The sequence below is a fragment of the Scyliorhinus canicula genome, chromosome 3 (genome assembly GCF_902713615.1).
Source record: "Scyliorhinus canicula chromosome 3, sScyCan1.1, whole genome shotgun sequence".
Classification (NCBI taxonomy): domain Eukaryota; kingdom Metazoa; phylum Chordata; class Chondrichthyes; order Carcharhiniformes; family Scyliorhinidae; genus Scyliorhinus; species Scyliorhinus canicula.
The window spans coordinates 75,354,863-75,381,265 of NC_052148.1; the positions used below are offsets into that span (position 1 = coordinate 75,354,863).

Below are 26,403 nucleotides of genomic sequence, written 5' to 3' on the forward strand. Positions count from 1 at the left end.
TTTACGAGCAGAGTACCGGCTCCAGTGAGATTCGAACTCTCATCGCTGGATACAAAGTCCAGAGTGGTAACCGTTACACCATGGAGCCGGCAGCATATTTCCATATTTACAATGGAAAGGGATGATGCAGATATAGTCGTCCAGGAGGAATGTTGATATATTGAATGAGATAATCCTAAAAACAGAGGAAGTACTCAAAGGGTTGGAATCCTTGACATTTGATAAGTCGCCAGGGCCAGATGGATTGTTTCCAAAGCTGCTGAAGGAGGTCAGCGAGGAGATAGCAGATACTCTGAGGATGATTTTCCAACCCTCACTAGATACAGGGGAGGGAAGTGAGAACTGGTTCCATTGTTTAAAAACGGATCAAAGGACATGCCAAACAATAATAGGCCAGTTAGTCTTGCGTCTATAGTGACCAAGTTAGTAGAATCAGTCCTGAGGTAAGATGAATTGTAACGTAAAAAGACATGGACTAGTCAGGGATGGTCAGCATGGATTCGTTAAAGGAAGGTCTTGCCTCACAAATTTGATTGAATTCTTTGAGGAAGTGACTAGTAGGGTTGATGAAGGTAGTGCAGTGGATGTTGTGTACCTAGATTTTAGCAAGATGTTTGACAAGGTCCCGCAGGGCAGATTGGTCAAAAAAGTAAAAGCCCATGGGATACAGGGTAATGTGACAAACTGGATAAAATATTGCTTTAGTAATAGGAAACAAAGGGTAATGGTCAATGGATGCCTTTGCGAATGGAAAGTTGTTTCAAGTAGTCTTCCACAGGACTCTGTGTTGGGGCCCTTACTGTTTTTGTTGTATATTAACGATTTGGACCTGAATATGGGGCGTGGTTGGGAAATTTGCAGATGACACAAAGATTGGCCGAATAGAGAATAGTGTAGAATAAAGCTATAATCTCTAAAACAATATAAATGGGTTGGTGAGGGCAGCACGGTGGCTCAGTGGTTAGCACTGTTGTCTCACGGCGCTGAGGTCCCAGGTTCAATCCCGGCTCTGGGTCACTGTCCGTGTGGAGTTTGCACATTCTACCCGTGTTTGCATGAATTTCGTCCCCACAACCCAAAGATGTACAGCATAGGGGGATTGGCCACTCTAAATTGCCCCTTAATTGGAAAAAATGAATTGGGTACTCTAAATGTCTTAAATAAATAAATGGGTTGGTGGAGTGGGCGGTAAAGTGGCAGATGGATTTTAATGCACAAGTTTTAAGTCTTGCGTTTAGGGAGGGCAAACAGTTATAGGGAGTATACGGTAAATGGGAATATACTACAGGGGTAGATGAAGTGAGGTATCTTGCCGTACAAGTACACTGATCCCTAAAGGCAGCAATTCAAGTCGAAGGGGCTGTAAGTAAAGCATACGGAATGCTGTAATTTATTGGCAGAGGCATAGAATATAAAAGTAAGGATATAATGTTGGAATTGTAGAAGACACTAGTGATGCCACAACTGGAGTATTGTGTGCAATTAAGTTCAGTACATTACAGTAAGTACATAATTACTCTGGAGAGGGTGTAGAGGATGTTTACAAGAATGTTGCCAGGGCTAGAAAAATGTAGCTACGAGGAGAGATTGGGTAGGTTGGGGTTATTTTCCTTGGAACAAAGTGCCGAAGGAGGCCATTCGGCCCATCGAGTCCGCACCAGCCCCTACAAATAGCACCCCACTGAAGCCCACGTACATACCCTATCCCAGTTACATTGTTTGGACACTAAGGGCAATTTAGCATGGCCAATCCACCTAACCCGTGCATCTTTGGACTGTGGGAGGAAACTGGAGCACCCGGAACAAACCCACACAGACACAGGAGAACGTGCAGACTCCGCACAGACAGTGACCCAACCGGGAATCAAACCTGGGACCCTGGAGCTGAGAAGCAATTGTGCTAACCATTATGCTACCATGCTGATGAGGGGAAGAGATAGTGGACAGGATAAAATTTCTTCCCATGGCGGGGAATTCTGGATCCAGGGGACATAGATTCAGGATATGTGACAGAAGGTGTAGAGGGGACATGAGGAAGAACTTTTTTAAGCAGAGGGTAGTGGGTGGCTGGAAGTTGCTGCCCGAGTTGGTAGTGGAGGCAGAGACCCTAAAGTACCTGGACCAGTACCTTAAATGCTGTAAGCTACAGGGCTATGGATGGTGCAGGAAGATGAGATTAGAAAGGACACCTGGGCTGGCATGGACAAGGTGGGCCTAATGACCTCGTATATAGTTTACTCTTGGTTATTAACTTCTCTGCTAAGGGAACTAGGTCCTTCCTATTCACGCTTTTTGGACCCCGTGAAATTTTGCACGTGTCAATTAAATCTTACCATAGCCCACCCTGCTCCAAAGAAAATGTCTTCTGCCTGTCCCATCTTCCCTTAAAGTTAAAATGTCTTCACTATTCTAGCAAGAATTCTAGCAAATTGTCTCTCTACCCTCTCTCGAGTGTGATTCCAACCTTCCTGCAATGCAGTGACCAGAATTGTAGCCAGTACTCTAGTTGTGGTCTAACTAGTGTTTTGTATGGTTCTAATACAACCTTCCTGCTCTTGAATCCTATACCTTGGTTAATAAAGGAAAGTAATCCCATATCCATTTTTAACTGCCTGATCTATCTGTCGTCCTCTCTTCAGGGATTTGTGGGCATGCACTCCCAAGGCCCCTTCTGTCCCTCTGCACTTCTCCGTGTCCTTCCATTTATTGCATTTGCCCTTGCTTGTCCTCACATAAATGGCCAAATGTTTCTCTGGATTGATTTCAGTTTGACCTTTTCTGTCCACCTGACCAGTCCATTGATATATTTTTGATAAAAACATAATACTGCCGGCGCTGGAAATCTTAAATTTCTAATGATTGGTTTAACCAATCCCCTTGGTCCAATACGATGCAAAGTACCCCTACTGCTCACACCTGTTCCTAGCAGCAAGTAAATACAGCCCCCGTTGTGGTGAAATCCAGCACTCTCGGCCTTTTGGCAAAGCTGAGTGTGAGATCAGATTTAATGCCTGGATCTGGTATGTCTCTCTTGTGGGGAACATGAATTGGATTCAATTTGAATTGTTTTTTGGAGCAGACAAGGAGCTGGATTAGGGGTTTGCCCCTGTCCACACTCTGAGCTCTGGCTTTGTAACTGATAAAGTATTAAGGAAAAAAAGAGGGAGGGAAAGGCCGAAGTAAATGTAAAACATCTTGTCATTTAGACTAAATAATGTACGAGAAAATGCATGAAGCACCAGAACCTGAGACTACTTCTGAGGACTCCACTCCCATGTCCAGACCTGTACCATGTCCTAACTGGAAATGAAGATGAATGAGAGAATTTTTACTCTTCTAATTAATTTTATTTAATGAAAGTTTGCGCACGCTCTGATCAGTTTTAAGCAGGCTGCACCACATTGCACAATGTCTGCAAGATACCTGCTGAGGAAATGGATGCACAATAGCAATCTAGTAGTGAGGGCAGCACAGTAGCATTGTGGATAGCATAATCGCTTCACAGCTCCAGGGTCCCAGGTTCAATTCCGGCTTGGGTCACTGTCTGTGGAGTCTGTACATCCTCCCCGTGTGTGTGTGCGTGGGTTTCCTCCGGGTGCTCCGGTTTCCTCCCACAGTTCAAAGATGTGCAGGTTAGGTGGATTGGCCATGATAAAATTGCCCTTAGTGTTGGGTGGGGTTACTGGGTTATGGGGATAGGGCGGAGTTGTTGACCTTGGGTAGGGTGCTCTTTCCAAGAGCCGGTGCAGACTCGATGGGCTGAATGGCCTCCTGCACTGTAAATTCTATGATATTGGTGATTAAACTTCATGTTGCATTTTCTGATGAGGAATAATATGGCCAGATAACATCAATAATGTCAGGACGTGAAGGCTAAGACTAGCCTTCTGCTCCATTTACCTGCAAATATTGTAAATGAACGGTCTATATTCTTGGAAGCCATGTTGTCAAAGTTTATAAATTTGAGAATTTAATAAAGTCTCTGCACCCCCCCCCCCTTGCAATTTAATGCTCCAATACACTTTAATTGGTACCAGCAGCCATCTAATCTAAATCATTGTTGGGACTTGTACTTTGACTGTGAACGGTGGGCAGGTTATTTGACTATGGGAAGACTCTCAGCTCAGCCTGATTTCTGTTCACGTTCTATACTTGTACTCGTGCGTTTTCCAACTCGAGTCACTAGTCAGTATCAGAAGCTTTGCCTATATTATTCTTCCACGGCCCCTCTAGTTTAACGGTGCCACGTTTAATTGTCGTCTTGTTGGTGCCATGTCTAACATCATGCTCGTCCACATGTATATCAATGATTTGGATGAGGGAATTAAATATAATATTTCCAAGTTTGTTGACGACACAAAACTAAGTGGAATTGTGTGTGGTGAAGAAAAGAAGCTTCAAGGCGATTTAGACAAGTTGAATGAGTGGGCAAACACGTGGCAGATGCAGTATAATGTGAAATTATCCACTTCGGTCGGAAAAACAGAATCGCAGAATGTTATTTAAATGGTGATAGATTGGAAAATGTTGACATACAAAGGGACCTGGGTGCTCTTGCACACAAGTTATTGAAAACAAGCAGTTAGGGAGACAAATGACCTTCATTACAAGAGGACCTGACCTTACAATAGAACATACAGTGCAGAAGGAGGACATTCGGCCCATCGAGTCTGCACCGACCCACTTAAGCCCTCACTTCCACCCTATCCCCACAACCCCAAAACCCCTCCTAACCTTTTTGGATGACGAGGGCAATTTAGCCAATCCACCTAACCTGCATGTCTTTGGAGAACGTGCAGACTCCGCACAGTGTCCCAGTGTGGAATCGAACCTGGGACCCTAGCGCTGTGAAGCCACAATGCTAGCCACTTGTGCCACCGTGCTGCAGTACTTGTGGTACTGCAGCACGGTACAGGAGCAAGGATGTTTTACTGCAGTTGTACAGGGCCTTGGTGAGATCACACCTGGAGTATTTTGTGCAGTTTTGGTCTCCTTACCTAAGAAAATATGCATTTTCCATAGAGAGTGCAGCAAAGGTTTACCAGGCTGATTCCTGGGATAGAAGATTGGTCGTTTGTGAAGAGATTGGGTGACTCCACCTGTATTCAGAGGAGTTTAGAAAAATGAGAGGAGATCTCATTGAAACATTTAAAATTCTGTTGGGCTGGACAGGCTGGATACAGGAATGATATTTTCCCCTCTTGATATGGTCTTGAACAAGGGGTCATGATCTCAGGGTAGGGGTAGGCCATTAAGACTGAAATGAGGAAACGTTTCCTCACTCAACCCATCCATCAGACAGAAGTCTGAAGACCGCGCATCCAGACATAGGAACCAGCTTCTCCCCCACAGCTACTAGACTCCTCAATGAGTCTCCCTCGGACTGATCTGATCCCTGTAAGAACACTATTCACGATGTCCTATGCCGCCATTGCTCATGTATTTGCTTTGTTTGGCCCTTGTTCTGCACTGTAACCAATTACATATTTGTCGTACTTTGTCGATTATTCTTTTTGTCCACTGTGTATGTCCCCTTGGCCACAGAAAAATACTTTTCAATGTGCTTCGGTACATGTGACAATGAATGAATGAATTAATCAATCAATAATAAGGGGAAAGGGTGCTTGTCCACGAGTCGATTTTAAGAAGCCATAGAAGATTAGGTTTTAGAGGCTTAAAGCTGAGTTTCTTGTCCACCCTCTTCAGGTTATGTTGTGTTGAGGAATAACAAAAAAATGAAGTAAATGTTATGCGTGTACGTGTGTGTATTTCTAACATGCTGTTCAAGTAGATATATCATTTACTGTTTGCAGGTATTTCCAAAAACTCATGTGTTATCTGCACTAAAGACCATCTTCGAGTTGAATGTAATGAGTTTTGCTAATGGGACTATGGGAGCAGTAAATGGAATGAGACCCAATGGTACAATAGACACATCCAGTGTCCAATCAGACGAGGTTTGGATTGGGGTAGTCTACGGGCTGGCAGCCACTATGATGCAAGAGGTGAGTTATTAAGATATAGTTTCAAAATCTTGGTAATGCTACAAAAATGATTTGTGTGCCGTACATGAGCTTTCCCTGACACTAATATATCTTGCTGTTTATAATTCGGATGAAAGATTTAATGTTGTGAATCCAGAAACTGACAAACTGGTAGTGTTGTTGTAAATAGTCTGGTAATTCACAAATTAAGTTTAATTACTGACCATGATTCATTACAGGACGGAACCTTTTTTTTGACCAATCTGCATTTCATCCTAATCCTGATTGTTGCTGGATATAGGAGCATTATAGAAATGCTAATGTGACAAGGTGCATAGTTTTATGTGCAGTTCACTGAAGCTTTTCGTAAGTGGAGGACTGCTTGGCAGGAAAGCAAGTGACTGTGATCCTCACATTTTGAAATAGAAAGGGATTATGCTGGAAATATTTGGCAGGCCTGGCAGCATCTGTAGAGCGAGTGAGAGAGAGATTGATTCAACATTTCAGCACGCTCGACCCAAAATATTGGCTGGATTTTTTTTTGGCACCTCCCCTGACGGGATCTTCTGGTTCCACCAAAGTCAATGGACGTTCGAATGATTAGCCGCATCTGCCATTAACTCTTTCTTTGTCATTAGGTGCTGCCCAACTTGCTGAGCTTGTGTCTACTTGAGAGATCTAGTCAAAGGAAATGTGTTGAAATGTTTGTTTTAATAAATATACCAGAGGTTTCCAGGCTTCTGTGGCTGTGGAATGGGTAACTCTGAAAACTACACTTTGTCCAGCATATGCTTTCGATCCCAAACGCATGTTTCACTTCCCTAATTCTGCTGCACCAAAATCACTGTTTTTAAAGCTCCTGCCAACTGTTACTAAACTCCAAAACTTAATTTTCCAAAACTCCACAGAGCTACCTTCCAAGCTGATGTACATTGCCTACCATCTGTATTCTCTAACTTTTAATGTCTTGATTTTAAGCAAATAATCACTGATTTCATGTGGGAAGACCAATTACAATTTACAGACATGGTGTTAACTGGTTGAGGAATTGTGGGGGTAGCAGCGCATGTAAGGATGAGGTGGGTGACTGGGTGAGGAAAGCACAGACAAGAGAATGGAGGAGGAAAAGAACAGGCAATTATCAGAGTAATTGCATCCACCATAGATCTTACACAATTTGCACAAAGAGCCATCCAGTGGTCAAAGTATAGAAATAGACTTAAATTCAAACTACCATTCATAGACATTTATAGTGCTGAATGAAGCCATTTGGCCCATCATGTCCACACCAGTCAACAAAGATCTGACTGCACTAATCCCGTTTTCCACCACTTGGCCTATAGACCTGGAGGTTACAGCAGTGCAAATGAAAATCTAAATACTTTTTAAATGTTACGAGAGTTTTTAACTTAACCACCCTTTCGGACAGAGTTCCAGACTCCCGCCACTCTCCTGTTTGAAAGCGTTTCTCCTCAACTCTCCTCTTAGCCTTCTGCCTCTTCTATGCCCCCTGATTATTGGCCCCACTACTAATGGAAAATGTCCCTTCCTAGACACCGTGGGAGGGATTCTCTACCCCTGGTGCGACGTGCCCCTGCCAGCAGTGGATCCTCTGTCCCGCCAGCCGGCCAATGGTTTCCCATTGTGGGCATCCCCGCCCATCGAGAAATCCCCGGGTGTGAGTGCACTGCCAGCACAACAGAGAATCTCGACAGCGAAGAATCCAGCCCCCTATCTCTGCCCCTCATTGACATATGCACCTCTATCAGGTGCTTTCTCAACATTTGTTGCTCCGAGGAAAACAGTCCCTGCCTGTTCAATCTTTCCTCGTAGCTCAGAGCCTCCAGTCCAGGCAGAGTCCTGGAAAATCTCTTCTGCATCCTCTCCAGTGCAATCGCAGCCGTCCTATAATGTGATCAGAACTGCACACAGTACTCCAGTTGTGGCTGAACCAGCATTTTATACAGTTCCACCATTACCTCCTTGCTCTTGTGTTCTATGCCTCGATGAATGAAGGCAAGTATCCCATATACTTTCTTAACCACTTTACCTACCTGCCCTGTAACCGGAGGAATCTGTGGATATGCCTCTGATCTTCCGTACTTTTCATATTACAGCAATTCTGGAAGGTCTCTTCCCCCATCTTATCTCCTTGTGTGTGCTCCCCAAAAGCATTCCGTCCACCCATGCCTTGGTTCGTGTGTGTTTCTCCCCTTACCCTGCCCATGTAAGCGTGCTTCCCCATCGCTTCCCAACCCCATACCACTCTCCCCAAGGGAAGGAGGCAGACCAGTTAGTTGTTAACATCTGTTGTTGAGAAATTGCTGAATCAATTATCCAGTCATATCAGGATGTTTGGAAAGGGAAACTGTTATCCATCAGTGTCCGTGTGGTTTTATGAAGGGCAAATCATGTTTGACTAATTTGCTTGAGTTGTTTGAAGATGTAACTGGCAAAGTGGATAATGGGGATCCTGTACATTGTAGTGTATCTGGACTTCCAGAAAACCTTTGATAAGGTGCCACACAGAAGGTTAATTCCCAAGGTTCGATCACATGGGATTAGGGGATTAGGAGTAATATATTAGCTTGAATGGAAGACTGGCTGACGGACAGAATATGGAGAGTCAGGATAAATGGGTCTTTTACTGGATGGCAAGATGTAACTAGTGGGGTGCCACAGGGTTCGGTCCTTGGGCCCCAGCTATTTACAATCTATATAAATGGCTTAGATACAGTGATAGAAGGTTCTATAGCCAAATTTTCAGACAATGCAAAAATTGGTGGGACAATAAGTTGTAAAGAGGAAATACGAACCTTACAAATAGATATAGATAGGTTAGGAGAGTGGGCCATAATGTGACAGATGGATTTAATGTGGATAAGTGTGAGGTCATGCATTTTGATCAAAAAATGGGAAGGCAACTTATTATCTAAAATGGGGAGAGACTTCGGGGTGCTCTGTTGCAGAGGGATCTGGGGGTCCTAGTTCATGAGTCACAGAAAACTAGCATGAAGGTACAGATAAAGAAAGGGAACAGAATGTTGGCATTTATAGCTAAAGGAATAGAGTATAAAACACAAGGAAGTGTTGTAACTATACAAGGCATTGGTGAAACCGCACCAGGAGTATTGTGCATAGTTTGGTCCCCTTATTTGAGAAAATATATAGAGGCATTGGAGGCAGTTCAGAGGAGGTTCACTTGGCTGATTCCAGAGATGAGGGATTTTTTGTGTGAGGGGAGATTGAACAGTTTAGGCCTGTACTCTCTAGAGTTTAGAAGAATGAGATGAGATCAAATTGAGGTATACAAGATGATAAAATATATTGATAAAGTAGACGTGGAGCAGATGCTTCCTCTTCTGGGGCATTCGAGAACAAGAGGTCATAGTCTTGGGATAAGAGGTAGCAAATTTAAAACGGAGTTGAGGAGAAACTACTTCTCCCAAAAGGTTGTGAATCTGTGGAATTCGCTACTCCAGAGTGCGGTGATGCTGGGACAGTGAGTAAATATAAGGAGGAATTAGAGATTTTTAATTAGTAATAGGTTGAAGAGTTATGGAGAACGGGCAGAATGCTGGAGTTAAGGCCACTGAGATCAGCAATGATCGAATGGCGGAGCAGACTCGACAGGCCAAATGGCCCAATTCTGCTCCTATATCTTATGAACTTGTATCCCAGTATGTGGTGGGAAAGTAAACTTTAAATTAACACTCGATTGTGTGAAGAGAATGTTTCATCATGGAACTGGAAGAACAACAAATATTTAACTGCACAACTTTGCATTCAGTGTACTGGTAATTGATGCTTGTATTCCTTTACTTAAATATGCAAATAATTGAATCCCCAGGAGTTTGTATTTGGAAGAATGAAGATGGCTTTTTAGTACTTGTTTGGTTCTTTAAATCTATGTGTTAATTGTATCCTTAAAATTATTATTTTTAAATAAATCCTTTCTCTGGGGATTCATAGGGACTTGTCGATGAAGGTTTCAAGACTGCAGAGGGGACGTACAGGACAGTGTGGGAAAGACTTGGCATGGCTTTTCAGACGCCTGAAGCCTATTGCAAAAAGAATATCTATCGTTCTCTGGCATACATGAGACCTCTGAGCATTTGGAGTATGCAGCTAGCACTGGACAAAATGCATGACCAACTCAACTTGTCTGACTCTTCCATATAAATGAGCAGGGACCAGCTTCAGATTTATCAGTTACTTTCTACATTCTTCATTCAGTAATACACCCACAACCTCGGCTTCAAATACAAGTTTGTCTATTTTCTAAATATACCAATAATTTGTTGTTGTATGACATGTTTGTTTATATATAAAAACGTGCATTCCTTTTGGGTGAATTGTTAGAAGAATATCTCACCGTAACAATCAGTGAGGAGGAGGCAGAGGGTGATGCAAAAGACCTTGGGCTGTATTCTCCCTCTTGCTGCATCCGGTTTCTGATGCGGCGCGTCCCCGCTGACAGCGGGTTTCTCCGTCCCAGCAACCAGCCAATGGGGTTTCCCATTGTGGGTGCCCCCACACCGTCGGGAAAGCTGCCAGCGAAACGGAGGATCCCGCCAATGGAGAATCCAGCGCCTTGTCTTTCAATTATGTAAAATGACTCTCCTTAAAGAATTGAATCAATTACCAACACTTCATTAGTACTTTCTTTGCAGTAAAGCCCTGTCATATGTAGCAGATTTAATCAACTGGACTGCAAATAGTTGCAACAAAGAAAAGTTGACAAAGCTTCAGTTCTCACATGAGCTTCTCAAATTTGCTGAGTTGACAATGTAATGAAAGACTGAAACATTGCTTTTTGGGCAGCCCTGCAATTTGTTAGTTAGAACAGAGTACTTATTTTATTTTTTTGAATGTTGAAACAGAAAAAGTTGAGACCTTTTCAGGCACATGATAACTGGTACTGTGGAATATCAAGTTAGATACTATAATTTGGATTACTTTCAAACTATAAAGTACCAATGATGACTGGCTCAGACATTCAATCATTAAATATATTTTCTAATATTTTTAATCCAGATTTATATTTTAGTTCTTGAAGGATATGCTGTATTACATCTTAGACATTATCTGAATTGAAAGGTTATGAAATAGCTATGAATATAGATGATCATCAAATTGCATCTTTGCACTTTTATATGTACAATCAGTTAGAAAATCAGTGCAATTTTATAAATGATTGTGAAAATGTTGATTTTAAAATGTTTCTTGGGCACATCAAATATTTCTGGTTTAATTTACTTTTGAAAAGGGGTTCAAATAAAGCACTACTGTTGTATTGAATTCTTGTGTTAGGAATGCCTACATTTGGGTACAGAACAGATTTTTGACACTAAAACTGATCCTCAGGTTACTTAAATCCAGGTGTGAAAGAATACATTGTACATTTTTGAATAAGCAAGTTGTTTTTAGTAGGATGTTTCTTGCCTACTTGAATGCACCCACAAGTGTATTATTCAAAATGAGAGCACAAATGTTGAGTTTATTTACTGTGATGAATAAAAATTGTTATGCATCTTCACTTTCCGTTTAAATTGGACTAAACTACCTGTGTGTCTAATAATTTACTTTTTTTAGTGCAAAGCAGTGGCCATTTGGGGGAGAAAGGTGGAGTAAAATGCTATAAACTAACTTTCCTAACTCCAACCCTATAGGTAAAAGATTTGCCTTCAAAGACCAATATCTATTGCATATTGAAAAGCAGAAATTCTAAAGACTTGAGGTTTAACAAAAAATGTTGGAGTTATACAGTCAGCCACTGGAAATAGGATTTTCTGGCTATTGCCCTGACTTTCAAATATTTAATTTTAGCATTGTCTCTGAAAACAAAGGCTTTAATATTTTGACATTTTAATGCCATAGAGGCTAAACAAATTCATTGAAATTTGCTCCTGTTTCAAACCTGTTTGTTAGTTTTGATAATCTCAGATTTATATTTATTGTCACGTGTATCCAAGTACAGTGAAAAGTATTGTTCTGCATACAGTCCAGGCAGATCGTTCCATACATGAAAAACATGACAATTACTTTCGAAATCTCGGTGCACATGTTTTAGAACATAGAACAGTACAGCACAGAACAGGCCCTTCAGCCCTCGATGTTGTGCCGAGCAATGATCACCCTACTTAAACCCACGTAACCGGTATACCCGTAACCCAACAATCCCCCCATTAACCTTACACTACGGGCAATTTAACATGGCCAATCTACCTAACCCGCACATCTTTGGACTGTGGGAGGAAACCGGAGCACCCGGAGGAAACCCACGCACACACGGGGAGGACGTGCAGACTCCACACAGACAGTGACCCAGCCGGGAATCGAACCTGGGACCCTAGAGCTGTGAAGCATTGATGCTAACCACCATGCTACCGTGAGGCCCCTTTGTCTTAAACCTACCTAACGGGTCATTTTATTTTTATTCCAAATATACACATGGTCATGCTTTCTCATCCATTGCATTTGTTCTTGCAATAGGACTTATTTTGTTTTGCATATTTCCAGTGGTCTGATGGTGTCCAGGGAAACAATATACAAAAGGGTCCAAATGAAATTTTTTGAAAGACAATTTGAGCATAAAAGTTTTTTTATTTGTTTTTGTGATAATGTCACTAGCAACGTCGCCATTGATTGCGTTTTGCTGCTTTGAGAAGATGCCGGTGGGCCTCCTGCTGAATACGATGGCAGTGGCGTGTTTGCTATTACCACCTTTTTATAACCACCCACTAGATTCTAGAACAAATACAGCTGGTGCATCAGAAAGAAGGAAAACCATGAATGTTGCATTCAACTTGAGACATTCTTCACTGGAACAAATGAGCAGATCACGTTGTTTGATAGCACATTAGAAGCCATGTATGAAATAAATTAAAACATAAAACTGAAGACTGCAATGGAGGTCTGGGGCAAAATTTCACTTCAGGGTGCGAAGCAGATGAGGTAGTTGACAAATTACTACTCATTTTGAGCTGTTGCTGGAATTGAATTTTACCCCGATCCCTTGGTGTCTATCAATTACTGATTTTCTAGCATGCAAGTGAAAATAAGACAATCTGCTGCTGACATTTTAAATGTTAAAAATTCAGTTCAGTAGAGCAAAAACTTAATTGCAATTGTAAACTTGATCCACCTGTTATTTTTGGGGAATAAAAATGGCACCATATAGAATAATGCAAAATAAGATGGGAACAGGAGTCCCATTGAGCTCAAGCCTGTTTGACAGTTCAGTTAGATAACAGCTGATCTGTAACTCTATTTACTTGCTTTGATTCCACTTCCCTTAATATACCTTCCTGCCACAAATGTATCGATCTTGGCTTCAACATTTTTAAAGGAATTGCCTGAACTGCTTTTTTTTTTGGTTTGGAACAGCAAGTGGAAATTCCTTATTTCTTCTTTAACTTCCTCCCCCCCCCCCCCCCCCCCCTCATAAAAATGCAGCAGCGATCTAATCCTAATGGATTTTATGTTCATCTATAGTTTCAGGAGTTTAGATTGGAGAGCTTCCTGGCTTAAACCATTTGCTAGATTAACGTGGTTATTTATTTTTAAATTCAGGTTTTGATGCAAATACTTGTTTATTTGGTTATTGCTTATTTGGTCATTGCTATTGTGTGTAATAGCTGAACAATCAGCATTAAGGACAAATATAGTTTGTTACTATAAAACTTAAAATGCTTTGTATGATATTACATGAAGGTAAATTACAATTGTCTGTTTGCATGGTCTATAGCAAAGTTTATTATGAAGATTCTTTTTAAGTTTTGTTGCTTTTGCTATTTTTTTAGCATGTAAAGTAATTCATGCTCCACTAGACCAGCAATTGGCATTTGTAAATGTAGAATTGCAGTTGTCAGTGTGTTGTACTTTGTAAATTTTCAATATGGTGTGAAGGAGTGAAATAAAATTCAACGGAGAAGCTTTGATTGTTTTTGCATTTGTAATAGAAATACAGCAACGTTATTTGATCTATTTTCTTGGTTCAACTTTGGTTTGTAGAATATTGAACAAATGAGGCTTTAATGAATTTCAATGTTGATCTAAAATGTCTCCAGAAAACACATTTGAAATTATTTAATATTTCTGTGGTGCTTTCACCCCACTTGTATCACTACTAGAACTCTGCCTCTAGAACATTACCCTGTGATTCATTATCATTAAGAAACTGGTATTCGATGAAGGTATTTACCCCCACTTCTACAAGTCTAATCCTGGTAAGCAAGGTTATGGCTATTGAGACAGACAATGAAACTTAATTAAAAAGGGATGGGATAAGTATTTGAAAAGGAGAAATATAAAAGGATCAACGGGAATGGAATTGAATGAGAGCACCATAAAAGGGGCCTAAATGGCTGTCTCCACCTGTGCTATAATCTTATTACTCAATGAGAATTCCCTTTTATTGAATCCTATCTTGGTGAATGATCAGCCATGATAATTAATGGGCCAAATGGCCTCCTCCTGCTTCCCTTTCTTATGTTTCTATGAATAGTTTAGAAATGTTAATGCTGAACTGAGTTTTGGACAAAGATGTGCTGCAAAAACACAGCATGTTGCCCGTTGAGCAAACTCTCTGGTCAGCTTCATCAGGCAAAGGCTAAGTACAGAATGGCTATGATTAGTACAGATTTGACAAATTCAGGTAGAGTCCAAAGAGATCAGACCTTTTAAAGTAGCATTGATTAGGGCGCCTAAGAACACCGTGTACAATGCACTTGGATTCTGTCAGTAATTTTTGGATGAACGTGCAAGTTCTAGAATTGTCATGGGAGTGTCCCTTTTAAGAAAGGTTTTTGTCATCACATGGCTTTAGTGATGTCACTTTTGTGGGTGGAGCTGAGCTGTGGCTTAGAGTTTTTGGTTTCGCTTTCACATTTGGCTGCTGTGGACTCAGACAGAGAACAGAAGGTTTTGGACTGTCTTTCTATTTTCAATTTAAATATCTTCCAGTAAAAATCATTTTGGTGGTGGCATTAGATATTGTTTGCTTTCTGGAAGGGGTTAAACCTGCTGGTGAGATGGGGTCAGAATCTCTGGAAAAGCCAGTCTTATTCAAGTGAGAATGTAGAGTGCTGGGCCACGCTCTTGAAAAGGGGTTTATGGGATTTTGTTTTTAAATTGGAACAGTTAAAAGGAATTCATTAAGTGCTATACATAGATTACTGTAGCTGTGGGGTATCTTTATGTTTGTAATTGATAATTCTTGCTGTGTGTTTATGTAACTGTTAACTAAGTTCTTAGAATAAAGCTTATTTTGATTAATGTGTCGAGGAAGACTGTTGAATCACAACTCAAGTGAAGGCTCTTGTGCTCATCCGAGCCAAATTCAACAAAACGTTATAGGGCAGGTGAACTCCATAATATACTTTGGAGTTTCATAAACCCTGGCCCATAACACTACTATAGAAGGATATTGGAATGTTGCATCTATTACCATCAGAGTTGTATATTGGTGATGAGGGAAATTCCAAGTATTACTATTAGTCATCAGTGGAATTTCAATGAGTTACTATTAGTTACTGGTGGAATTGAAGTTCCCTTCACCTATCACCTTTATTCCTGAGAATTTCTTCTGGTGTCTAACCTTGAGATGTGGATGGTAGGTGTTGAACCGGAAGTTTGTTACTTTTGCACTATTCTTTATTTTATAATAGCATTCGCTGCTCTGACCCGAACAGCCCCAGATTCTCTTGTCTCTCCATGTATTTGACGTTTCTCGTACCTAATAAATCTGCATTGCACCCTCACTAACATTTTGACGTGCTTCCTGAAGTGTGGGGTATTAAAACTGGCCACAATACTCCAGTTAAGGCCTTTGTAATAGTTCCAACAGTAAAATAAAGCCGATGCTGGACATCTGAAATATGTTGGAAATACTGAGCAGATTTGGCTGCAGCGGTGGAGAAGAAAGTTAGCATTTCAGGTCATGGTTCTGATGAAAGGTCACTGGCCTGAAATGTGTTACTATTTCCATAGATGCAGCCTGACCTGAATGTTCCATTATTTATTGTAATTTCCTTTTTGTATTTTTGTAAAGGTTATCTATTGAGACTGGACAAAGTGGAAAGTAGTGTTCTACTAGGATTAATACTGGAACCACTGTTATTTACATTAATGACAGGCAGCATGGTGGCGCAGTGTTTAGGATTGTTGCCTCACAGCACTGAGGTCCCAGGTTCGATCCCTGCTCTGGGTCACTGTCCGTGTGGAGTTTGCACATTCTACCCGTGTTTGCATGGGTTTTGCCCCCACAACCCAAAGATGTGCAGGGAAGGTGGATTGAACAGGCGCCGGAATGTGGCGACTAGGGGCTTTTCACAGTAACTTCATTGAAGCCTACTCGTGACAATAAGCGATTTTCATTTCATTTTCATTTCAAATGGCCCCCTATTTGGAAAAAATGAATTGGGTACTCTAAATTTATATATATTTTTTAAAATTACATTAATGATTTTTACTTGGTTGCAAGCATCTTTATCAAACATTCGAGATACCAAGCTAACACTAAGGAAGACATTATTTGAAAATAATGCGAGACATCAGAAAACTTGCAGACTGGACATTTAGTAAACTTTTAACATCAATAAATGTGAAATGATGCACTTTGACAGAGGAATACAAACATCAACTGGCAGGTTTAGCACAGGGCTAAATCGCTGGCTTTGAAAGCAGATCAGGGTAGGTCAGCAGCACGGTTCAATTTCCGTACCAGGAGCCAGAATGTGGCGACTAGGGGCTTTTCACTAACTTCATTTGAAGCCTACCTGTGACAAGCCATTTTCATTTCATTTCAGTTAATCTTCCAAGCATTTGTCTCTGGGTTAAAATTCAGTGAAACCACAGTAAACTTGTAAACCCTGATCAGGCATCATTCGTGCTTCCATTGTTTTTTATTCGTTCATGGGTGTCGCAGGCTGCCAGAATTCATTATCCATCCCTAACAGTTTTAATAATATATTCATTTCACAAGTAGGCTTACATTAACACTGCAATTAAGTTACTGTGAAAATCCCCTAGTTGCCATACTATAGCACCTTTTCGGGTACACTGAGGGAGAATTCACAATGTCCAATCCACCTAACAAGCATGTCTCTGGTGCTGTAAAGCAACAGTGCTAATCACTGTGCTACATGCATAAGCCATTATCCAGGGTTACATTGTGGACTGTGACTGTGTGCCACCACCAACTTGTCATGGCCATATGCAGTCTGGATCCTGACTGCTTCACCAGATGTTAGGGGGCCAACTCGTAGGCATTCTGATCATTGTGTGTTTTGCATCTTAATCGGCATTCCATGAGGGTATTATTCACATTGGTTTCACGTTTGGGCTGCAACAGAGCCTTGGCAGTAGGAATTGTGGTCCTGGAAAAGAGTCATTGTGCTGACTCGTAGATTTTGCAGGCTGAGGGATGCCGCATAGTAATTTTTGTGATTCTGGGCACATTTCTCAAAGATGCTCAGCTGAGCATACAGCCTGTTCGGCTGAACTGTGGCTAGAGGGATTGTTTGTGATATGCTCAAAGTCAAGGTCAAGAGACACTTCAACACACACAACAGCCCTCAGACCTTATGACAGACATGTCAGCGGATGGTGTGAAGCCAGATCCAGACAAGACATTGGCTATGTGACAGATGGCCATCCCCGTGGACAAGCACCCTTTACAGTATGACAACTTATCAAATTTCCTTCCTTGTTATAGCGAGGTCAGTGGACATCTTCATCAGCTGCTCCACCAGGATGTCTAATAGTGCTGGCAGGAGACCACACAGTGATCTTAAATAGACTGAAACAGGTACTCACAGCCCCACCAGTGCCCCGATACTTTGACATTCGAGCACCTGTACAGCAGGCACCTCCCAGCAAAGTCTTGGTGCAGTCCTCAGCCAGAATGGCAGACCAATTGGGTACTTATTTTTTAAAAAGGCCCTCACTGACACTGAAACTCATTATGTACAGTTTGGAAGGAACTCCTGCCTTTAGTCTTCGCCTGTCAGAAATTTCATGACTTCATACTGGATTGGATTGGATTGGATTTGTTTATTGTCACGTGTACCGAGGTACAGTGAAAAGTATTTTTCTGCAAGAAGCTCAACATATCATTCAGTACATGGGAAGAAAAGGGAATTGAACAAAATTCAAGAAAATACATAATAGAGCAACACAAGATATACAATGTAACTACATAAGCATTGGCATCAGATGAAGCATACAGGGTGTAGTGTTAATGAGGTTAGTCAATAAGAAGGTCATTTAGGAGTCTGGTGACAGTGGGGAAGAAGCTGTTTTTGAGTCTGTTCGTGCGTGTTCTCAGACTTCTGTATCTCCTGCCCGATGGAAGAAGTTGGAAAAGTGAGTAAACCGGGTGGGAGGGATCCTTGATTATGCTGCCCGCTTTCCCCAGGCAGCGGGATATGTAGATGGAGTCCATGGATGGGAGGCAGGTTCGTGTGATGGACTGGGCAGTATTCACGACTCTCTGAAGTTCCTTGCGGTCCTGGGATGAGCAGTTGCCATGCCAGGCTGTGATGCAGCCCAATAGGATGCTTTCTATGGTGCATCTGCAAAAGTTGGTAAGGGTTAATGTGGACATGCCGAATTTCCTTAGTTTCCTGAGGAAGTATAGGCGCTGTTGTGCTTTCTTGGTGATAGTGTCGACGTGAGTGGACCAGGACAGATTTTTGATGTGCACACCTAGGAATTTGAAATTGCTAACCATCTCCACCTCGGCCCCGTTGATGCTGACAGGGGTGTGTACAGTACTTTTCTTCCTGAAGTCAATGACCAGCTCTTTAGTTTTGCTGGCATTGAGGGAGAGATTGTTGTCGTTACACCACTCCACCAGGTTCTCTATCTCCCTCCTGTATTCTGACTCGTCGTTATTTGAGATCCAGCCCACTATGGTCGTATCGTCAGCAAACTTGTAGATGGAGCTGGAACCAAGTTTTGCCACGCAGTCGTGTGTGTACAGGGAGTAGAGTAGGGGGCTAAGTACGCAGCCTTGTGGGGCACTGTGTCGTGATCTACTACTGTATATATGTGTGCGCTTGCATTAGGGGATGTATGACAGTACCTGCATTACAGGTTTTCCGGTAAGCCCCTGCCGGCTAGCTCCGCCCACAGGGAGCAGTATAAATATTCATCAGTTTCCCTGAGATGCCATTCGACAGCTGCAGCCAAAGGAATAGCATCTCACTGTCATAAAGCCTCTCTTGTACCGAATTGAGTCTTTGTGTGCAATTGTTAGCGCCACAATTTATTACAGTGAGACTTTCCAACATCATGGACATCAGAATTAAGCCCGATCGCCTGCAGTTGGATCTGCAGTCGCCACACGCCAGGAAAGACTTTAAACACTGGCTGGCTGTTTTCGAGGCCTACATCACCTCAGCGGACCCTACACCATCGGAGGCTCAGAAGGTACAACTCCTTTACTCAAGGTTGAGCTCCAGCGTGTTCCCGCTGATTCAGGACGCGCCTACCTACGCCCGGGCCATGGAACTGCTCAAAGAGAATTACGCTCAGTCAACGAACGAACACTCTGTTTGCGAGACATGTACTCTCCACTCGCGTTCAGCAAGCGGGTGAGTCGATTGAGGACGTCTGGCAGGCCCTTATCCCCCTAGTACGGGACTGCGACTGCCAGGCCGTCTCGGCCACGGAACATTCGAATCTACTCATGCGGGATGCATTTGTAACGGGTATTGCATCGGACCCCATCCGGCACGACTCCTGGAAGGGGCCGCTCTCGATCTTGTGGCAACAAAGACCTTAGCGCTCACAATGATGGCCGCTTCCCGTAATGTGCAATCCTACCCCGCCAGCCGCGCGACCCACCCATCCTACCCCTCGTGGACCCTGCAACCGACCCCCCCGACTGGGGCCGCCCCCGCGCAGTATACCTGTGCTGCTCGCCGCACCGCGCACCCTGGGGTCCCCGCTGCTACTTCTGCGGTCAGCAGAAGCACCCCCGCCAGCGCTGCCCGGCCTGCACCGCGACCTGCAAATCTTGTGGCAAGAAAGGCCACTTTGTGTGTCAGTCCCGCGCAGTTGCCGCTATCGCGCCTGAACTCCCCCCGTCGCCTCAGCTGATCGCGCAATGGGCCCTGCCGTCCGCTGCCCCCGGGGCCACGTGCGATCAGTGGGCACCTCCATCTTCCTTCTCCGACTCCACGTGCGATCAGTGGGCGCCGCCATCTTTTGCCGCCCCGCCATATGTGCGCCATGGGCGCCACCATTGTAGAAGTGGATTTCATTTGGAACTTCGCTGATAGGGTTAATATAACAGTTCTGAAAAGCTCTGTGAAAAAGATGTCAACAGGTCATGGGATGGAAAAAGGGGAGTGTGGCTTTAGTACTATTTAATGTTCTGACCGGCATCTGTGAAAGCAGAGATGTCAGAAGGTCATGGGATGGAAAAAGGGGAGTGTGGCTTTAGTACTATTTAATGTTCTGACCCGCATCTGTGAAAGCAGAGAGGTCAAAAAGTCAAAGAATGGAATGAATGGGAAGCGTTACTTTATTGCGGAGATAGCGCAATTAAGCTCGTTTGACCAGTTGAAACAAATAAACATTGAAATGTAAAAGGAATGGGCTTTGGAATGAGTTAGGCCACATGGCCATGGGATAAGAAAAACCTTTGTAATAGCATTAATAGTGACTTGTGCTAATGATTATGTCAAAAATAACCTCCCGACCTCGAAGAATAATTCCATATATGTACATGTTCTGGATCCTTGCCAAATCATAGGTGTATCTAGGAATTTAAGGGGACCACCCCTAAGCTGTAAAATGTATAAAAATACAGTCCTTATTCTGGGATTTTGGCACTTCTCGAAGGTGGTTACCCGACTGCTTAGAGATTTGTCCCGGCCGTGAATAAACGAATATTCGTTACTGACGTGTTCGAGTGTTTTACTTCTGGACTGACGATCAGATACGTGAAAGCGCAATTCACACCATCTTCATCCCCCGACTCCATGTGCGTTCCATGGTCGCCGCCATCTTGCCCCGCCCCCACAACGTGCGCTCCATGGTCGTCGCCATCTTGCCCTGCCCCCGCAACGTGCGCTGCATGGGCGCCGCCATCTTCTTCCCCGCAGGTACTCCAGACACCGCCATTTTGTCCTACCCTCGGAACGGGACCCGGGTCGCTGCCGCTACTCATCGGACGCTTCGGTCGATCGCCCGCTACTCACCTCCATGACGCTCGACCAATCCCGTCCTCGCAACCTGGCCACCGCCTCTACGACGGTGCTTGTCAACGGCCACGCGACCTGCCTCATCGACTCCGGGATCACGGACAGTGTCATCCATCCGGACACGGTAAGGCGCTACTCCCTCGCGGTCCATCCCTCCAACCAGCGATCTCCCTGGCCTCCGGAACCCACTCTGTCCCGATCCGGGGCTTCTGTCTGGTTGAACGCATCGTACAGGGCGTTGACTTCCACCGTTTCCGCCTGTACGTTCTCCCCAACCTCTGTGCGACACTTTTACTGGGCCTGGACTTCCAATTTAACCTCCAGAGCCTCACCCTCAAATTCGGCGGACCCCTACCTCCCCTCACCGTTTGCGGCCTCACGACCCTCAAGGTTGACCCTCCCTCCCTCTTTGCCAATCTGACTGCAGATTGCAAGCCCATTGCCACCAGGAGCAGACGGTACAGCACCCAGGACAAGACCTTCATCAGGTCCGAGGTCCAGCGGCTGCTTTGGGAGGATATTATAGAGGCCAGCAACAGTCCCTGGAGAGCCTAAGTGGTGGTGGTTAAAACTGGGGAGAAACACAGGATGGTCTGGACTACAGCCAGACCATCAACCGGTAAACGCAGCTCGACGCGTACCCCCTCCCTCTCATATCTGATATGGTCAATCAGATTGCACAGCACCGGGTCTTCTCAACAATTGACCTGAAATCCGCCTACCACCAGCTCCCCATCTGTAAATTGGACCGTCCCTACACTGCCTTCGAGGCGGACGGTCGACTGTATCAATTTCTTAGGGTTCCCTTCGGCGTCACTAACGGGTCTCGGTATTTCAGCGAGAAATGGACCAAATGGTTGACCAGTACGGACTGTGGGCCACGTTTCCGTACTTAGACAATGTCACCATCTGCGGCCACGACCAGCAGGACCATGACGCCAACCTTGCTAAATTTCTCCATCGCATCTCTCCTCAACCTCACTTATAACAAGAAGTGTGTGTTCAGCACAGACCGCTTAGCCATCCTCGGCTACGTAGTGCAAAACGGAGTACTGGGGCCCGATCCCGACCGCATGCACCCCCTCATGGAGTTTCCCATCCCCCACGGCCCCAAGGCTCTCAAACGATGCCTGGGGTTCTTTTCTTACTACGCCCAGTGGGTCCCACAAGACGCGGACAAGGCCCGCCCACTGATCCAGTCCACACAATTTCCCCTCACGGCCGAGGCACAACAGGCCTTCACTCGTATTCGCTCAGACATAGCCAAGGCCGGGATCCACGCAGTAGACGAGACACTGCCATTCCAAGTAAAGAGCGATGCTTCAGATGTCGCCCTTGCTGCCACTCTAAACCAGGCAGACAGACCCGTGGCATTCTTTTCCTGCACCCTCCATGCCTCCGAAATCCGACATTCCTCTGTTGAGAAGGAGGCCCAGGCAATCGTTGAAGCGGTGCGGCACTGGAGGCATTACCTGGCCGGCAAGAGATTCACTCTCCTCACTGACCAACGGTCGGTAGCCTTCATGTTTAATAACATGCAGCGGGGCAAGATCAAAAACGACAAAATCTTGCGGTGGAGAATCGAGCTCTCCACCTATAATTACGAGATCTTGTATCGCCCCGGCAAGCTCAACGAACCCCCAGACGCCCTCTCCCGAGGTACATGTGCCAGCGCACAAGTGAACCAGCTCCGTGCCTTGCACGAGAGCCTTTGCCATCCGGGGGTCACTCGGTTGTACCACCTTATCAAAGCTCGTAATCTGCCATACTCCGTCGAGGAAGTATGGACAGTGACCAGAGACTGTCAGGTCTGTGCGGAGTGCAAGCACTTCTACCAGCCAGACCGCGCGCCTGGTGAAAGCGTCCCACCCCTTTGAACGCCTCAGCGTGGATTTCAAAGGGCCCCTCCCCTCCACCTACATCCTTAGTGTGGTCGATGAATTCTCTAGGTTCCCCTTTGCCATCCCATGCCCGGATATGACGTCTGCCACTGTCATCGAGGCCCTTGATTCCATATTCGCTCTGTTTGGTTTCCCCGACTATATCCGCAGTGACAAGGGATCCTCGTTCATGAGTGATGAGCTGCGTCAGTTCCTGCTCAGCAGGGGTATCGCCTCCAGCAGGACGACCAGCTACAAACCACGGGGAAACAGGCAGGTGGAGAGGGAGAACGGGATGGTATGGAGGGCCGTCCAGCTGGCCCTACGGCCCAGGAACCTCCCAGCCGCTCGCTGGCAGCAGGTCCTTCCTGACGCATTCCATTCCATTCGGTCACTGCTGTGCACCGCAACCAACAACACACCCCATGAACGTGTTTTTGCCTTCCCTAGGAAGTCTACATCCGGGGTGTCCCTCCTGACTTGGCTCGCAGCTCCAGGGCCAGTCCTTCTTCGTAGGCATGTCAGGCTCCACAAGGCAGACCCTCTGGTGGACAAGGTACACCTGCTCCACGCGAACCCCCAATATGCCTACGTGGAGTTCCCCGACGGCCACCAGGATACAGTCTCGCTCAGGGATCTGGCTCCCTCGGGTGCCGATCCCATGCCCACACTCCTCCCTACCCATGCGCCACCCTTTTCCCCGGCGCCCCCGACTTAAGCCCCACCAACTCCATCCCTCGTTCCCCTGCCCACACTAGAAGACATGGAAGACTTTGGCTCGCTCCCGGAGTCATCCTGCCACTGGCCAGCACTTAGGCCGTCGACACCGCCTGTGCAGACGTCGCCACCACTGCTGCGTCGCTCACAACGGAACGTCCGACCGCCGGTCCGACTCAAAATGTGACGGGCACCAGGTTGCCCGATGGACACTTCGTTCCTTTTTCCCCCCCCCCCCCCTCTGTAAATAGATCACATTTATGTATTATAGTTTCACGTCACCCCCGCCGGACTCATTTTTTACAGGGGTGTAGCCATGCTGGCCACGCAAAATGGACACTGAGCCAAACTAAAATGGAAGACAGCAGGGAAAGCCTGTTTAGTGAGAACAGACAGCCTGCTCTCAACTAATTAGCATTTTGCAAGCAGCAAACCAGTTTTCTGGCCAGGTGCAGATCTCCAAGCCAAAGGTGTTAATGGCAAAGCGCTTAACATTCTGATGAGGCGGCCCAGATCCAGGCACAAACAATGGCAAAATTTCCATCTCAATGTAGCACTTAATTGGTGGAGTAGACAGGATGGCACCAGAGTAACGAATATCGAAACCACCCCCCAACATCGAGGAAAGCCCCGCATTGGAGGATTTCGAAGGTAGCCGTTTGGAAACGTTCCAATCGGTACCGAAAGGTAGAGCCCGCCTAGAAGGGGGCAAGGACATGAGAGAGGGGTATAAAAGCAAATTCCCCACAGAGCCCGGTCTGTTAAACCCGTGCTCCGGCTCTGACTGACATCTTGCATCCTGACTCCAGCCGTTGAGCACCAGCCGCCGAAACCGTAAGTTCAACGCTCGCTACGCGATCCAAGCCCACTAGACTCCCAAGTACCAGAACGCTTGCTGAAGGCTGCAGTGCCAGACCAGGACGAAGGCCTCGTTCTCTGACCTTGCCTGTTCCTGTTAGATAAGTATTCTGTTCGCTTAAAGTTTAGTTATAGCTTAGTCTCTTAGTGTGTGCATGAGTATTTATTATAACTGTATAATAAATATTGATCGTTTGAACTTTACTAATCGGTGTATCGTCTTTATTACTTTGAACTTGACCTTGGAATACTTGTGACGTTGCCTATACGGCAACTGGCGACTCCAGAGCTAAATAATTACATAGAACAGAGCCTAGTAGTGTTAAGCACACGTCGAACTCGGAGGCGTGTTAATACACTCCAATAAACGCGTTTTACGCCCATAGTAAAACGTGCAACATTTAGTGGCGACATCCGCCGGGACCCTGTTGTAAGTGGAAACACCACAGTGACCAGGACCCTGAAATTTGAATTAGAACTCCAAATTGCAGAGAAAGAAAGAGATCACAAGTATTCAAGGTGTTCAAAATAATAAGCGAAATTCGGAAGTGTGTTTAGTGCATGCGTACTAACAGGGCTGTAAGGTAAAACTGAAAGCTTTTTGTTGCGACAAACTTTCGGTAGTTTTGTGATCGGAAAATAGCGTAAGCCGTACCCTTTTCTCGAAACACCACCCCAGCAACCCCCTGTTCCAAATTATAAAAAGAGAGTCAGAGGAAATGGCCATGCAGGCAATGGAACGTCTGATGGATCCAGCAAAGTTTGTGGTCGCAGCGACCAGCAGCAGTAGCAGAGTAGGCCAGTGTCCCACGTGGGAGCTGGAACTCCGCAAATATTTACAAGGAAAGGGATGGCCCCTTTGGAAAGAGTTTTGTGCAAATGAGGAGACAGGTCCCGGGAGTATAGGTCATACTTGGTGGGAGAACCTCTCTCAAATACACAAAAAGAGTTTAGGTAAAGCACGCAAGCCGATGGCGATTGTGTCCTGTTTGGCACAGTTGCGAGGCGCAGAGGAGGTCATCAGGACGCTCCGGACAGATTTAGAAGAGAGGAATAGGCTGAGTAAGGTCGATGTCAGGGACATCGAGAAAGAAAACCTGGAATTAAAAGGGAAGTTGGCAGAGAAGGATAGAGAGGTGGATGATGCCAAGAGGGCTCATCAGTCTTGTCTAGCTCATCTGAGCAGTTCCCAGACCCAGTATGAGAAAGCCTATCAGGACGTGCAACGTGCCGTTCTGATAAGACAGGAATCGGAAAAGCAGGTGGAGGCATTGCAGAGGCAATGTTCTGATCTCAAAGCAGCTTTGAGAGCACTCCATGCTGCAACGACCGAACAAAGACAAAGCACAGTTGACCACGCGAAATGCAGGAAACAGATTGCGGAATTGCAATCTCTGCTTTCGGTGCAGAATGGCTTCCAAAGCACCTTTGGAGCTCAGTTAGATGGAGAAAACGCCCCAGATTGGCAGGAATTAAGCGAGACAGCGCAGCGTTATGTTCAGGGAACATGTGCGCCCGCAGCTCAGCAGAAACGACAGGCACCCCAACCCCCCACAGCTCAGACCATAACCTCACCCATGAATCCCGTAACCACGCAGAGAAAAGCCGAATCAGAAGGCGCCCCAGACATAACTTACACCACCCCTTTAACAGTAACCCAGCTAAGGGACGCTTGTGAAAAGATCACTCCGTTCCTCCCCACCGCAGACCCCCACCAGTTTTTCGCTAAAGTAAAGCAGCAGGCTA

At 45.0% G+C, this 26,403-nt stretch overlaps 1 protein-coding gene across 1 annotated transcript in view; it reads left to right on the forward strand.

Annotated features, from left to right (window-relative positions):
• gba2 (glucosidase, beta (bile acid) 2) overlaps nucleotides 1–11,523 on the forward strand; it is a 68,526-nt gene extending 57,003 nt beyond the window's left edge. Inside the window, exons 16-17 of the mRNA XM_038790754.1 lie at nucleotides 5,814–6,005; nucleotides 9,957–11,523. Coding sequence (XP_038646682.1) covers nucleotides 5,814–6,005; nucleotides 9,957–10,166 — 402 coding nt within the window. The 3' untranslated portion in view covers nucleotides 10,167–11,523. The remainder of the gene's footprint in view (nucleotides 1–5,813; nucleotides 6,006–9,956) is intronic.
• The last annotated feature ends 14,880 nt before the right edge of the window (nucleotides 11,524–26,403 follow it).